The 15,386-nt window shown below is 38.1% G+C and overlaps 1 protein-coding gene across 7 annotated transcripts in view; it reads left to right on the top strand.

The window, feature by feature from the left end:
- Positions 1 to 15,386, top strand: part of KCNIP4 (potassium voltage-gated channel interacting protein 4) — a 427,804-nt gene that overhangs the window by 387,050 nt on the left and 25,368 nt on the right. For all 7 annotated transcript variants that reach the window (XM_037390378.1, XM_037390339.1, XM_037390369.1 and 4 more), the window contains one exon: positions 1,330 to 1,454. In XM_037390378.1, coding sequence (XP_037246275.1) covers positions 1,330 to 1,454 — 125 coding nt within the window. The remainder of the gene's footprint in view (positions 1 to 1,329; positions 1,455 to 15,386) is intronic.

Here is a 15,386-nt window from a genome sequence, read left to right as displayed (position 1 = left end):
CTGAGATCATCTGGGTGATAGTGAAATCGTCTTCCTGAGATGAGTGCTAACAGCAACATCTCTTTGACAGGAGAAAAGATAAGGCCCTACAGTTTTGTGAAGATTTATCCAAATAGTTTATCTATCATGACTATATCTATTTAAAGGTTGTTCACTCTTTGTTTAGCTGAACTATATCCTCTGATGCCAGATTTCTCCAAAGCAGCTGAAAGTTATTATTACTGCATTGTAGCAGAACAAAAATATGTGAAGATGTAGGCATAATACAGTTTTAATGGAATATCCTAATATTGTGCTCTTATGAAAATGAATGGAATAAAACTTTAAGAATGCAAAGTCCCCACTGATGAATGAAAATATTTATCTTCAGCATTGTAGAAGTGACAATTAGGTGTATTCTCTCACATTACATTTCTGTAGTTGGTATAACTGTTAAATCAGAATAAGGTAGTGATTTGATTAAATTAGTCTGGTGTATTACAAAAGCTATGTTTAATGCTGGGAGCACTTAAAAATGGATAAACACATTCATATTTTGATCAGCTATACGGCTGGCACCCTGTATAAAAAAATACATATAGTAAGTTTCTTTAGCTATTTTATGGAACTTTCACATTTAAAATTCTACCTGAAAAAAATAAAATAAAAAGGGCATTGATTCTCATTGTTTTAGGGCTGCATTCAGCTCTATTCTAAGCCTTGAATGTGTATATCCACATTCTTATTCACCTAATGGTGATGTCACTGAAATCATGTTCCCCACTTAGGCTGCTCACCATGAATCATCATGTTTGCCCTGAAGGGTTTATTATACCACACTCAAAGTAAGGTCTGCTGTTGAACATGCAACATCCATCTCCCACGCTTTCCAGAGCACAACTTCACAATAAGAGAACACTGAAAATCCCAGTCTGATACAGTGAATTCACATCCATTAACTAACCAAGGGAAAATTTCCAGTATACTGGAGTCACTAAAGTTTTGTAAAATTGTTTTATTTAGTCAGAGGGTCATAGAAACAGAAAAGTCATATTGTGTCATGCATGCTCTTGCAGAATGTTGGCTTTCCAGTTTATTGCTATTTGTACTTACATGATAATATCCAGACCGCTGGATCGTCATTGCTGTTCACTGTTCTGTGCAGCCACAGAAGCAGATAGATACCCGTTCCCTAAAAGTTCAAAATGAGCATGTAATTTGTCTTTAAAGCTGCAAATGAAGTTCTTTAAGAGAATGTCATTTAACTTTCTTTTTTTCTGTAAGGGTTAGGTATTTCTACATCCTGTATTTTGTGTTGAGCTTTCCTTCTCTGTCTCTTGTATTCTGCAGACACTGTAGAAGATGAAATGGAAATGGCCACAGTACGACATAGACCTGAAGCTCTTGAACTGCTGGAAGCACAGAGTAAATTCACAAAGAAGGAACTTCAGATCTTATATAGAGGTTTCAAGAATGTAAGCACTTCCTTTTTTATTTTACCATCCATTCACAGGAAAGGACTCTGCAATCTCAGCTGTGTAAGAATGACTGGCAGTGGAGTCCATGGGACTCAGTAGCTAAATACTGCATGTCTGGTCAGATGAGGAAACAATCACCTTCAACAACTGGACTATTTAATGACCAAAAGATGCTGACAAATTAGAAAGTATACAGAAGAGAACATTTGTAACTTAGTATACTAGGACTTTGTTCAAGGACAGGCTGAAAATTGTGTTGAAGTTGTTTGTCTAAAGATGCAATAATGGCAGAGAATGTAAGTTGTGAAGAATTTGGTCAGTAAGAGGAAAGGTTTTGATTTTTGTGTTCACAGTAGCTGTCACAAGGAGTAATCGGCTTAAATTGCACTAGAGGAATTTTTTGTTAGGTGAGCTGCAGGAGATTACTTTTTCAGTACTTTCTATACAAATCTATAAACTTGTTAGATGCTTTACTAGAAGCAATTTTTTTTTACTTTTTTGTTGTCAAAAAAAGTTGTGATTTTTTGCTGGTATATGTGCTCTATTGGCACTGAGGACCCCAGTACATAGGTGCATTCTGCTTCCTTTTCCAGTGTGTACTTGCTGTCCTGTGGTGCTGGGCTTGGTGCTAAATGTGAGGCATCCTTGGTTAGCTCAGCATAGAAATAAGACACAAAAATATTTAGTAGGTAGTACTAAATTCTGTCTCTACACCAAAAGTAAGAGATGCCCTTGATTTTATTTATAGTATATTTTTAAAAAGCTGTTTTCTTTAAAAATAAGCCATTTCCTCTTTTTTATTCTACTATATTTCGCATGATTACCAGTTCTGTAGGATATTACATGCAATTAACATTGGATAGAAAATACATTATATTAAAAAAAATGAATAATAGCAATTGCTTGCAAATTGTTGGTGTGTAATGTTAATCTCTGTACTCAGTTGTGAGTACTGCAACTATGCAGGTGCTAAGTCACCTGCTGAGCTGGGGGTAAAGGTCAATTTAATTGTATTTATCACCTTTTGATTTATTTGTTCTCTCACGCTTACAAAAGGGCCACCTTCTTGCCATTGGCATTTAGTGCTCAAGTGAAATTGTATAACAATTTATAATAATGCTAAAAGCACAATGAAGCTCAACTATGGAATCAGGGACAATATTGTCAACGATTTGTACAAGAAACGTAAATCTTGCAGAATTCTTAGATAACATGTATTTTGTAATGAAAGCAAGCTATGCAAAAGGATGTCTTAAAACTGCATTTTTATCAAAAGCTTACAATACAGGAAAAGTATAGAGTCACTTAATGTGTCCTGTCTATATTTCATCCTCAGTTCCAGAAGGTATATAACGTTGGCATGGTAGTGATTAACAATGATTGCTCTTAAAAGCTTTTCATTTCCTCGTGGTACCAGAGAACATTCCCCTGCTAATGATAGTATTTCCTAGGCATTGTAAATCATGAACTAATGTCCCTAATTGTCTAAGGCAAAAAGGTACAAAGTATAGTGGATAAAATAAGCCCTCTGTCTGTTTCTCTAAGAATAATTATTTTTAGAGTCTCAGAAATAAAGGACACTCATAATTCTCTGCATAAAATGAGGTATGGAGAAAAAGAACAGGTTATAAGGAAGTATTTTAAGTGATTACCATTTTACTATCTTTTGAAAGGAGTAATTCCAGCTCTTTGTATGCTTTTGTGTTCTAGAGATGGAAGTTCTACTTACACCAAAAGAATGTTGATGGTAATACATGATAATACCTCTTTATTCAGGTGTTTCATTTCCTTATCACTACATGATAATTCAAGACACGCATATATATAAATAACTTTGACTTTTTAGAGTTAATGAGCATGAACTTCAGGGGTTTTCTGTTTAATATAATTGCAAAATTATCAATTACTTTCAAAAATGCTGTAAAGCATGCCCAGGGCTAGTGATTGTTATAAATCAGTTTAAAGCAGTAGTCTTTAGCCCAAGCATTAGGCTTCAGAAATGAAGGATTTCAAAACTTTCAGCTGAGATGGGGTTTGTTTTGTTTCTCACATTTATCACTTTCTACCGCAAAATTGGGTGCTAGCTCCCTAATCACTTCAGAGAACTGGTAGGACAGGTCTGCCTCAGCTCAGAGTATGAGCAGCTTGGCTTTGCTGATCAGTTCATCTTTCCTGCCACATACCTAGCTTTTATCAAATACAGTCTGAGTGGCTTTGGTGGTTTCTGAAACAGGATGCTATTACAGTGCCTCCCAAGGTCTGCACTTAGATGGTCTCCAACTGACAATGCTTGATCAACCCCTTCTGCCTGCCATGGGCCACCTTCTTCTTGCCCCACTTTTTCTGATCCAGCTTAATGCTATCCTGCCAGTATCTCTGTCCCTGTGTGCTTCATGCAACGATATATGCTGGGGGCCACCCAGCTGGAAAGCAGCTTCCCTTTGTTGAGCGCAAGCCAGCAATGTGCCCTTGCAGCAAAAGCAGCAAACAGCACCCTGAGCTGCATTAGGCAAGGTGTCGCCAGCAGGTGGAGGAGGTGATTCTTCTGTACTCAGCACTGGTGAAGCCACACCTGGAGTGCTGTGTCCAGTTCTGGGCTCCTCAGTAGAAGAGAGACATGGACATACTGGAGAGGGCCCAGAAAAGGGTCACAAAGGTGACTAAGGGACTGTAGCATCTCTCCTGTGAGGAAAGGCTGAGAGCTGGAAGTGATCAGCCTGGGGAAAAGAAGGCTCAGGGAGATCTTACCAACATATATAAATATCTAAATGAAGCATGTAAAGAAGACAGATCCAGGCTCTTTTCAGTGGTGCCCAGTGACAGGACCAGAGGCAATGGGTGCAAACTGAGACACAGGCGGTTCGTTCTGAACATCAGGAAATACTGTTTCACTGTGAGGGTTGGCTGAGCGCTGGCACAGGTTGCCCATTGAGCTTGTGGGGTCTCCCTCCTTGGAGATATCCAAAAGCTGTCTCGACATGGTCCTGAGCAACCCGGCCCTGCTTGAGCAGGGGTGTGGAACAAGATGACCTCCAGAGGTCCCTTCCAACCTCAGCCATTCTGTGAGTCTGCAATATTCTATTTAATCATTCTACTAGGAAGGGAACTCTACTGAAAATATTTAATGAAACACACAGGTACACATCTTTTATATAACACCATCAAAACTTGTGCAGATCCTATGTTTGTGCTTTATGCTTTTCACCAAATGTTTGCCTGTCTTACTATCTCTTCAACAATTTAATTGTATAAAGCAAGATAAATTAAGGCATAAATTTAAGTTACTGTAATTTGGCTGACTTTGTGGTCCTGCTAGACTAAATTTACAGCATCCTACAGCACAGCAGCATCAGCATTGCAGTGTGCACTGTCAGGGGTTCAAAAGAACTGTAGTGCAGACCGAAGTCCTAAAGGCAATGTAGCTAGAGCCAGCCGGCATAGTTTTTACATGTACTCTGGTTAATTCAGCAGAATAATGCCCTATATATACGATTTTTTGCTGCTCTGTATTTGTGTCACCTATGAACTATAGAATAAATATTTCTATTTGATCCCTTGATATTTGGAATCAACATGCAGTAGTTAAGCTAGTTCAACCAATATCAGTTAAAGTAGTTACTGCTTGCTAGTCTAGGAGTGAATGCTGGTTTCAGGCAGCATTTTCCCATCTATAAATCCAAGGATTGCGTATCCCTTTACAGAAGGAATAGGCAACAACTCTATCCTTATACAGACCCCCAAAAAATTAGATTTTCAATAGTTAAACTGTAATAATACCAGAAGACGAAGTATCTGTGATAGTGCAAATATTGATAACCCTAATGAACACAAAACTTGAGGCTTTAGAATCAACAAGACTCCATACCTACTACGGTGATAGTAGGTATAAGTTCAAAGCTGACATTTCTTGCTGAAGAATTTGAGTACATCTGTATTATATTACTTAATGGTTTAGGTCTGTCAGAAAGTAATGAATAAAATTTTTTTTCTGTGTATTATCAACAGCCTTTCTAGTATGGACGTTTTTCCTCTGTCTCTGCAAATATGACAGAAAGAAATAGGTCCCAGATATGATAAAGAAAAACAAATTAATGAACCAGAAGAAAAGCAGTACTCAGTCTCTTTACCTCAGTACCCTGTTCTCAAGGGTGGCCACATAAGGGAAAGGGTATAAGAATAAAGAAAATTTAGAATGATAATTCCCCTGACATATACCGTGCTGTCACCTGGTACTCTGCTATTGAAATACTTCCTCTGCTGAAAGTTTTAACTGCATGTTTTTATTTTACATACTTTATCGAAATTTTCTTCCATAAACTATGATAATTATTTTTTGAACCTATCAGGATATTTTGACATCTACAGCACCCTGTGGGAAATTAGCTCCATACCTTTAGTTATGCCTTCTGTGAAAAATAATTTCTATGTCAAACCTGCTGCCTTTCATTTTAATAAGGTATCTGTAGTATTTCTGCTATGAGAAAATGAATGAACATTACCATTACTTCTCCAGGATATTCACTGTTTTACACACCTTTAACACATATTCTACTTAGTCCTTTCTTTTCTGAACTAAAAATTTTACAATCTCACTCCAGCCTGATGATTTCCCTGAACACTGTCTAGTTATAGGCTGTCTGTTCCAAGATAGGGGTGACCGGAACTTCTCACAGCTTACATCCAGTTATTTATTATTTATGATTTCAGATTACTTACGTATACTTCTCATGGACTTCAGATGAGAAAGCGACAAATATTACTATATTTCTGTACTGTTGATGATTACAAGGTTCGATTGATTTTGTGGGTTTTACATATACAAAAATGGAAATGTAAACTTTTAAAGATATTTTAATCTGTTTTTCTAGTGTAGGCAAATTACACACCAAATCCAGCAAAAAGTAGTGAAGGCAGAAGGAGCACAGGGTCTCATATAGCATCTCTGTGTATACAGGCACAGCTGAAAGCTTTAGAAAGTCTTGTATCAGACTGTGGTATAGCTGATGCTCTAGGAAACCAGAAGTGGAGTATTAACTGCAGGAAAGACCCAAAGACCATTGGAATACCTATCATGACAATGACTGTTTTGGGAGTAGTCTAGATCAACATTTAAAATAGAAGATGAGGTACAGTAAAGAAAACATAAGGAGGTGGGGTAATAACCTTCAGATGACCTAACAGCTATTGTAAGGAAAAGCACCAAGGAAGAACTTATACCTATATGTGGTGATTTAGCCATTTTAAAGCCTCTATACCATCCTTGAAAAATGAGCGTAACAGAAGTCCTGAGCCCTTCCCAGGCTGAAAAGGCTGTCCCTAGCACTCGGGTTTTACAATGTTCCTGCACTCTTCTTGATGAATTGTGTCTCAGCTGCCATCACAGTGGGACCTCTCCATTTTGTATTTGGCTTCCTGTCATCCCATTCCTTGCAAAATGAAATTATGATTGCTGCAGTCATTAACCTTTCAAACCAATGGCTCTGTGGCAGGCCTATTACAAGTGGTACTTCACAACAAATTGCACAGACTATCAAGCATGCACTCAACGTGTGGTCTTTCTTTCTCTTTTGTCCATTGATAGCTCTCTCACAGTTTTAAAAATGTCCCTGAGCTATGGCACATTTTCGTTTAAAAAATACTCAGATAATGCTTTTGCTGCACGAAAGATGCTCCTGTGCTAAACGTACATGTTAATGATCTTTTAATTTTGGTTGATTAGGCTCATCAAAAAATTTGTAGAACTCTGTGTTGGGAAACTACTAGACTTTCCTAGGAAAGTGAAAGGATTTTTGATGAACATTTATCTTACCCAGCTGTATATCAAAGACAGTGTAAACTGAAGTCATACACACATGCTGGGTACATACTGTAGCTTTAAATAGGCAGCTCCATACTTGTGACATTTATCGGGAAAACAACATTTCTAAGATACCTTTCTTCCCTATTGCTATTAGCAAATAAGGCAAACAATGACAGTAAGAAAGTAACTCTGGTAATGTTACAGGTCAAAGATAGGTTCCCCCATCGTACTACCCATCTATGTAAGAATACTTTTGTGCATAACTCAAAATACGCCAGTCTATTCAAAGATTTTTCCATTTAAATTTTGGTCCGATGGAAGCATTGTTTTACTATATGTTGCATTTGTGAGTCTCACAGAAAGTTTAATGAAAGCTCGTTTTAGAAGTTATAAAGCTTATTGATTGATTCTCTAGAGCATTCAAGTTTTGTGTGATAAAATACAACTATTCTCATTTTTCTTTTCTGAAAAAATCCTTCCCTTTTGTTTTATTTTTCTGGTAGTCTCTTACAGAAAAAAATAGGTGTGGACAAAGTGCTTGTTTTATCTAATGAACTATATTTTCAATCTAACGAGTATGAAATAGGAACATACTCTTCGTGTCAAGTGAGTTTATCCATCTAAGGTATATCTACTTACTTGAGTTATGTGAAATTCTTGGATTTTGGTTTCTGGCTAATAACTAACATTAGAGAAGTAAAATTTCGTGCAATGCAGCACTGATGATGTTCTCACTTAAAAACGTAGTGAGGAGAAACCTCTTATTCTCCTTTCTCCCACCTGTTCCCTTTTCTTCATGAGGTGAGATGGATACTAACTGCAAGTGCTATAAACGCTGCACATTATAACACGCAGCTTAGCATGAAATGGTTTAGTGAGCCAATTCATCGGTTGAGAAAACAGTGTTCAAAAAATCCCTCTGCTTGGATTTCTTGCTACCAGTTTTCTTTTCAAGAGTTTTTATGTAAAACATTATAATTTCATGTTATATCCTGTACCGAATTGTCTCCCTGTTACACTGCAATTCAGGGACAGAAAGTGGACACGCGTATTTTCAGGTGAGTATCCTAAGCCTGCAAAATGAGAAGAGAGGAAATAAATACATGTTCTGGTGATATTTCCAGATAATACAGTTCGACTATTTGGGTCCTGATTACTTCAACACTTTATAGACAAAATCTTATTTGTGCTGGAGTCAGGGATTTGTTCTGGATCCCAGGAATTTCCAAGTAATATTGGATCTTTATAATATTTTCCTGTTTAGATTCCTGATCAATTTAAACAAAATCAGCAATACGTAGGTTTTGTCAGAAAGCAGTGAAACCATCAAAAGTCCTGTCTTGGTTTCAACAGAATTAATTTCTGATTAGAATATCTGTAGATCTACATCTGTGCTAGAAAGAAACACTGGTAAGTCTTTCAAATAAAACAGCAATCACAAGTGACATGGCATCAAGGTCAAGTCTTCCAGTGTCATGGAAGTTTATTACAAGTCTTGGGCCAACTTGCATTTACCTTGGAGTGAAAGTCTAAAATCTAACAAAGCCCATATTTTTTAGGTCTTCTGGACATTTGTGCAGTTGCTTCTCACTCTAATTATATGAATCATTCTTCTTAACTTTCAAGTGAGGGAATTTATTCAACCCAATCAATTCCATTGTGACATACACTTAAAAGACCTTAGATACGGTGAGTATAAGAGAAGAAATGGGAGCCAGTAACTCAGAAGACAGCATGATTCAATAAACACAGCATGAGACTAGGAGTCTAAAGACTGTAGCCTTTTGGCTCTCTGGCTGGCTTATTTACTGCCACACACCTTTAAGAGCCTTAACTACCACACTAAAAAGCCTTCTGGGTTGCAAGATAGCATTATACCACTGCTTTGCCGCCTGCATGGGCTGGACATTGACAGCTGCTTAATTTAATGTCTCTGGTTTGACAGCCAAAACTTTTTAGAGTGTCCCTGGGTATCTGAGAGATTTCTTCTCAGCCCTTGATCAAAGCCTCCTCAACACACCCTGGGAACAAAGTGGGGAGCAGCAGTAGGGGGGCTGGTGGCTGTGGGAAACTGAATTTTCCCAGGAGCTGGAGATAGCAAAGTTCATCCTTACAGGAAAGAAAAATGAAGACTGAATTCCTTGGTGTTAAGAGGGAAATGTGTGTTCTGTGGGCAGTATATGGGGGTAAGGCTGCTTACCCCTCCATGACCATGCTCCGTATCTGTCAAGTGGAAATAACAGTAACCTCATGCCTGAAAAAGCACTGATCTAGGAAGCACTCTGCATGGTATTTCTAGTAATTATTTACTTGCTTTATTTATGCATCTCTGACAGCTTCACCGAGGCTTCGCAAAAAGAAGCGTCAAGAATAATTTTTACAAGTACATCCCCAGTAGCTGGATAGATAGCAGTATTTATCTCTGGAACGGTATCTACCAGCGATTATAGGTATCAGGGCCACGGACACATGACTGTGCTTGTGATTTGGAATGCCAGCACTGGTTCTGGGTGCACAGGCTACCAAATTTGGATCAATAGGCAGGAAATCCAGGTTCAATAACTAATTGCCATATTGTCTTGCTGAACAACCCAGTTTATCTCACATCCTCTTTTCACTTCTTTCCTAAGTTTTTAGGGCATAAGCTTTTTGTTAGTGTTTCTCCATGTCCTAAATAATGTGTCCCCAGTAAAAAGCACAGTACAACAGGCGATTTGTTACTATTAACAAGGTTTTAAAGCAGGCAATGTTTGTTACCTTTCTCCAGAGCAAGATGAGAGTGGCACACAATGTAAAACAACAGAGAACTTCAATATGAAAGCAGATGCAAAATTAGATTGAACTTGAAACCAGAGAGTAAGGAAGGCTTACCAATTCTGGATACTTGTAACATTTAGCTCCTGAATTCTTATCGTTACTCTTCTAGGCTAAAAAACCTGCCTTTCTTAAAGTCAGTTGCAAAACTTCATTGATTTTAATGGAACATGTACAAACGTCATGAAGATTTTTTGACCCTCTTCATGTGTTTTTCACTATAAGAATGGCTTCTCAAGGACTCCAGAGCTCTTGATAGAAATGGGGCAACTGCAGTTTTGTTCAGCTGATTTGTCTCCCATCACATGAACTGTCTTTGATGAAAAGAACTGCACATTCCTTCAGTCTGTCAGGCAAGTGTCATTTAGTGGTAGTTAGCTCTAAAATCTTCCAGTATAGTCGCAGAGGAAGACATTCCTGTAAGGCAATACCAAAATTTATTTTAAGTATTGTTTTTTTACCTGTAGCTAAGCAAGTGCCTGTCCCTGTTGCCCTGTGTTGGGAAAATCTGATCCTTTTTCTGTTTTCTTTAGAATATTTATTTCTTTCCTCCTACATTAGTAAGCCATGAAAGAGCATGCATCCCAATCAAGGTATTCCTGCCATTCAATTGGGCGCATGCCAGGCCTCTTCAGAGCTCTCGGTTGTTCAACGGAGGACCTGAAACTGGAGGTTTCAGGTTTTGCTCTGCAAACAAGGTGCCTTTCTCCATTTGGCCATTGCCTTCTGCATTTAGAGCTCCTGGGAGCATCATCTTTAGGGAAATCTCAGGGCACTCTATAAAGTTTTCTGCTTCATTTCCCAATGAAGACCTAATTAGGATCGTAAGATTGAAGTCCATCCCTTTTTTATTAATGTAACTGTCTCAATGCTGAACAGTCCGTGAACAGGCTAGAAGCTTATGCACATGGACAAAAGGGATCAATTATTTTTTGTTTCTTATCTCTAAGTAGTATAATTCTCCAGATTTGAGTCTCATATCATCCCTTAGACTTGATCAAATAACCACACTGAATCTGATTTCCAAAAAATCCACTGCACTTACAGTAGTGATGAAAATAAATAAATCAAGTCATACAGCATCTGCTTCACGGAGTAAGAGATGTAGTACCATCCCCTGTAAAGAAGTCCAGGTTATAACAGCCTTATTTTCTTATTCTGTTCTCAGACACTGCACTTACAAAACAAAGACAAATTTTGTGTGCCATAAATTTAACAGGTTTTGCAAGAAGTCTTTATGCCCAGCAATTTCAGCCTCAGTGAATCTCCATAAGGACTGAAACAGCCATGAGAAATGAAATCTTCCTTAGGCCTATCCTGTATGATAGATAACTCTTTTTCAATATATCTGATTCTCTAGGTATCTTTTCCCCTTCTTGTTATTTGTTTTAACTAGGGAAATGTGTTCAGCTTCTTTATTGTTTCTCTATGCAGTTCATGTTTTCACAGAAATATGCCAGCAAATATCAGTCACTATGTGTGTAGGTTTATCTCAGTATTCAGTTCTAATGATCTGACTTACACTACAAATTTTAGGTATGCTGCCAAACACAATGCATTGAGTATCCACGTAAGAAGCAAGAAAAGCTTCAGAACAGTCTAAAGGAGATTTATGTGGTTTGTTTAGATTTTTTGCTGTGCTAAAAAAAAAGTTATCACTTCATATTCCTGACTAAACTTCACATTCCGTTCTGATGGTTTTCTCATGTCTTTTACTGAATTATAGAAACAATATCTCATTTTTAAGCAGCACAGGCACATCCTCCCCTGTCTTATGGAACTGTGCACTCCTCCTTTTCAAAGGCTTTTATAATTATGGCCCACAGTATTACCATGAAGCCCACTCTGGCCCTTCCACGATCACCGTAAACAGTAAAGCACTAGTGGGCAAGTGTCTCCTCCATGCTCTGGGGAGCCCTTTGGGCAGCGGAATAAAGGAGATGTCAGTGTGGTGTGCTGGCAGGGCAGACAAGCGCAGATGTGACAGTGAGGTTTTGGTACACAGGGAGGGGACCCTGGGACAGACACTGAATGCCAGGGAGCCTCCAGGATGAGGCACGTTGCCCTCACTGTGTGACCAGGGAAGAAGCATTCCTTCCCACGGACTGCATCTCTGTCTCACTTACAGCAGCATCATACACATCATTGACTCAGTTGCTTCTGATTTTCACAGCTGTACTTGGTGAATCAGGTCCTATTTATGCTAACATCAGGCTCAGTTTTTAAATATTTATGCCAGTAAGCACTTTTGTTCTTATGTTTGTAGTGCTGGGGCCCCTCTCCTGAGTGAAAGTGTTGTCAGTAGTGGAGAAAGCAAAAACTTTCATTAAAGGATAAATGCATTACTCTATAAAATATAAAAAACGAGTACAGAGTTTGATTTCCAGTTTCTAACCTGCTTCTCATTGACTTTTTATGCTCTTTGCCATTTCTGTAAGCTGACAGGATTCTGTAGGAGCTGAAAGTCCTCAGTGCTTTTCATTGTAGTTAGCACTAACCAAATATTGATCAGTCTACCTTTACCGCTGCAGGTCTTTGAAAGAAACAAAGAACCACCACTCTGAAAAATACTGAAATAACGTAATTCAGGACACGCTTTCAGGCTGAGTGTCTTTCATGCAGACATGTGTCCCAGGAATGCAAAATTCACAGTGTTCTTACTTCCTAATTAAAATGAAAATTTGATGTGGTGTCGGTACTTAGTATCAACGTCCAGTTGACTGACAAACACAAAATAACCCATCAGCATTTCAGACAGAATATAGTTCTTTTTTTTCCCCCGTGACACACTGAGGTTGCTTCATAAATACCTTATGCTAAATTCAGGCTTTCTTATTTTCATATATGGCTATAAAATATTAGTGATCATGCTGGTGCAAGTCTGCTGATCTTTAGCAGATGGTTGTTAGTACAGTTTCCTCCTCAGCAAATCTTCCACTCTTTAAGGGTACAAGGAGCTTCTAGGGAAAAGAAAAGCACCAAGTGAGCTTTGAATTTCTAACTCCCTTGTGTGAGAAAACCAAAATAAAGGCCTCCATAGTTTCAAAGTAGGGCATTGACCTATACTGGGATATTGCTGTTACAGACTGGTGGTGTCCTTCGTTCTGCTCAAGTGAATCACTTGTGTTGGTCTAAGGGAGTGCATCTGAGTGACGAGCACTTGCCAGCAAGGAGCTATTCTTCCTCCTCTCGCCTAGGATTTCAGTCATTTTGAAGGGACTTGATTAAAAGCACTCACATGGGAACTTGTGAAAGGGAAGTCACAGAAGCAGTGCTCATCTAAATACGGTTTCTCCCAAGAGGCTGAGTACTTTGTCTCTGCCAAAGTGTTTACAGCAAGCTGCACCACTCAGCTTCTGAAGCATGGGTTCTGCTACATTTAATTTAATTATAGTGCCTACCTATTAGTGAAGTCAGGATTGTAAAATGCTCTCCTGTAGTGACAAGTAAGGGCAGAAACAGTAAGCACCTTTCAGATGCCAGGGACTCACCCATAAAGTTCGGTGTGCCAGGCTTTGGGGTGAGCTTTTAAATTCAAATCTTTAGTCATGTTTACTGGGGTTTTTTACTGCCAGCGCTAATAATAGGAAACTAAAAATTACACTAGTTAGCGGGGACTGCTAAACAAAGAACAGAGCTTGCTGATTAAAAGCGTTGCTGGCACCTTGCCTGATGTATCGTGGAGGCAGCTGAAGTGTTGATTGTTATTTACTGTGTGAAGCCACACATGCTGGATTTGAGCAAGTGTCTTTATTTCTGCTTGTTTTCCTCTGAACTGTCATAGCAAGCAGGGGGTGGGAAGAGGCTTTTGTTCATTAGAGTGTTTTCCAGTGGGAGCTCAAAATCTTGTACAACTTTGCTGTGCTATTGGGAAGCATTATCATAACTCCATTACAGGTGGCTAAACAGAAGCAGTAAAGTTTGTGTTTTACCTGATGAGACAAGGCTTGAAAGGAGTTTTCACATGTATTTCAACAAGGGATGTCAATGGAGACTGATGCTACCAAATCCACCGTGTTCCATGATGTTCCTAAAACTGTAGACAGTTGCCACTAAGCTATGAACTGGGTCTACACCTATGTGACAGAAATTGTAATGCAACAACCCGAGGTGTTGCCCCTGTGAGCTTTTAGCTGAAGTAATTCTACTGTGCTTTAGATCAGGGAGGAAATACCAACAGTAAGGGTGTCTCTTTAGACCCTGTAATTAGTACACTCCAATTGGGGATGCCTTCGCATTCTAGGTCCTTCTTCAAAAACTGTTTATTTTTTACATCTGTAACTATAAATAGGCAAATTCATAGGAAGGCTTTAGAGCAGAGACAAAAGACTATCTAAGATAACCACCCTTAACGATTTCAGAAAAAATGCCTTACTTTTATATTATCTGTATGTCTTTCATCCCATACAGCTTCTACAAAGAATAGAGAAAATATTTCTTTACCTCCATTACTAGCTGTCTAAGGCTCACAAGTATATTCAAGTATACAAGACTACAGTATGTTGTTTTATGTTCTGATCTATAAGGCCTAATTTTGCAATAATCTTTTAAAAAAGCAAGCTGTTTTAGGAAAAAATGTTGACCTTCTTGAGTCATCATGTAAGTCTGATCTGAGATATACCTTTGGTCAACATACTTCATCATTCATCACTCTTTGTTTACAGCATCTTTGTATATTATTGCACAGAAGTTATTTTTTAAAAAGTAGACCAAGGTGCTGTAAAAGCTTTTTCTTATAGCCCACTCCTGAGAAAACTACGATGAGAAACCAAATTTAAAAAGAAAAACCCAAGAACTAATTCATTCCAATAGACAGGAGGTTAAATTAACAGCTGCCCCTTTCCTGATAACATGAAAAGTAGAAGTGATAACTGAAATTAAAAACACCAGCTTTTTTCAATGTAATTGAATTCAACACAGGTTATTCATTAGAGAAAATGAGTGAAAATCCATCAAGCTGGAAATAGGTCATTATAAACATATCCATTCATATATATAACTCTTACACTGTTGTACATAGTAGGGACAATATCCCACAGATGAAAAGCATATTAATACTGGGCTTAAAATTAAATTTTTCGTAAGAGAAATTTCAAGCAATGTAATAAATAAAAATTAAAAAAAAAAGAAAACCAACCCACACCACCTTTTATTTTGAGCTTTTAAAATTCCTAGTCTCAGAGTATCTTCATGTGTCTTACACATATTAATGTACTGGGACTCTCAGCTCTCCTACAAACTAGGAAAGGCTTCATTAATGAACTAATTAATCTTCATTTTACACGAGGAATCTTTTTTAGAACAAAAATCATTAT

The sequence above is a fragment of the Falco rusticolus genome, chromosome 1 (assembly GCF_015220075.1).
Source record: "Falco rusticolus isolate bFalRus1 chromosome 1, bFalRus1.pri, whole genome shotgun sequence".
In the NCBI taxonomy this organism is placed as follows: domain Eukaryota; kingdom Metazoa; phylum Chordata; class Aves; order Falconiformes; family Falconidae; genus Falco; species Falco rusticolus.
Note: the sequence above shows the minus strand (reverse complement) of the source record. Positions and strands in the feature narration are given on the sequence as shown.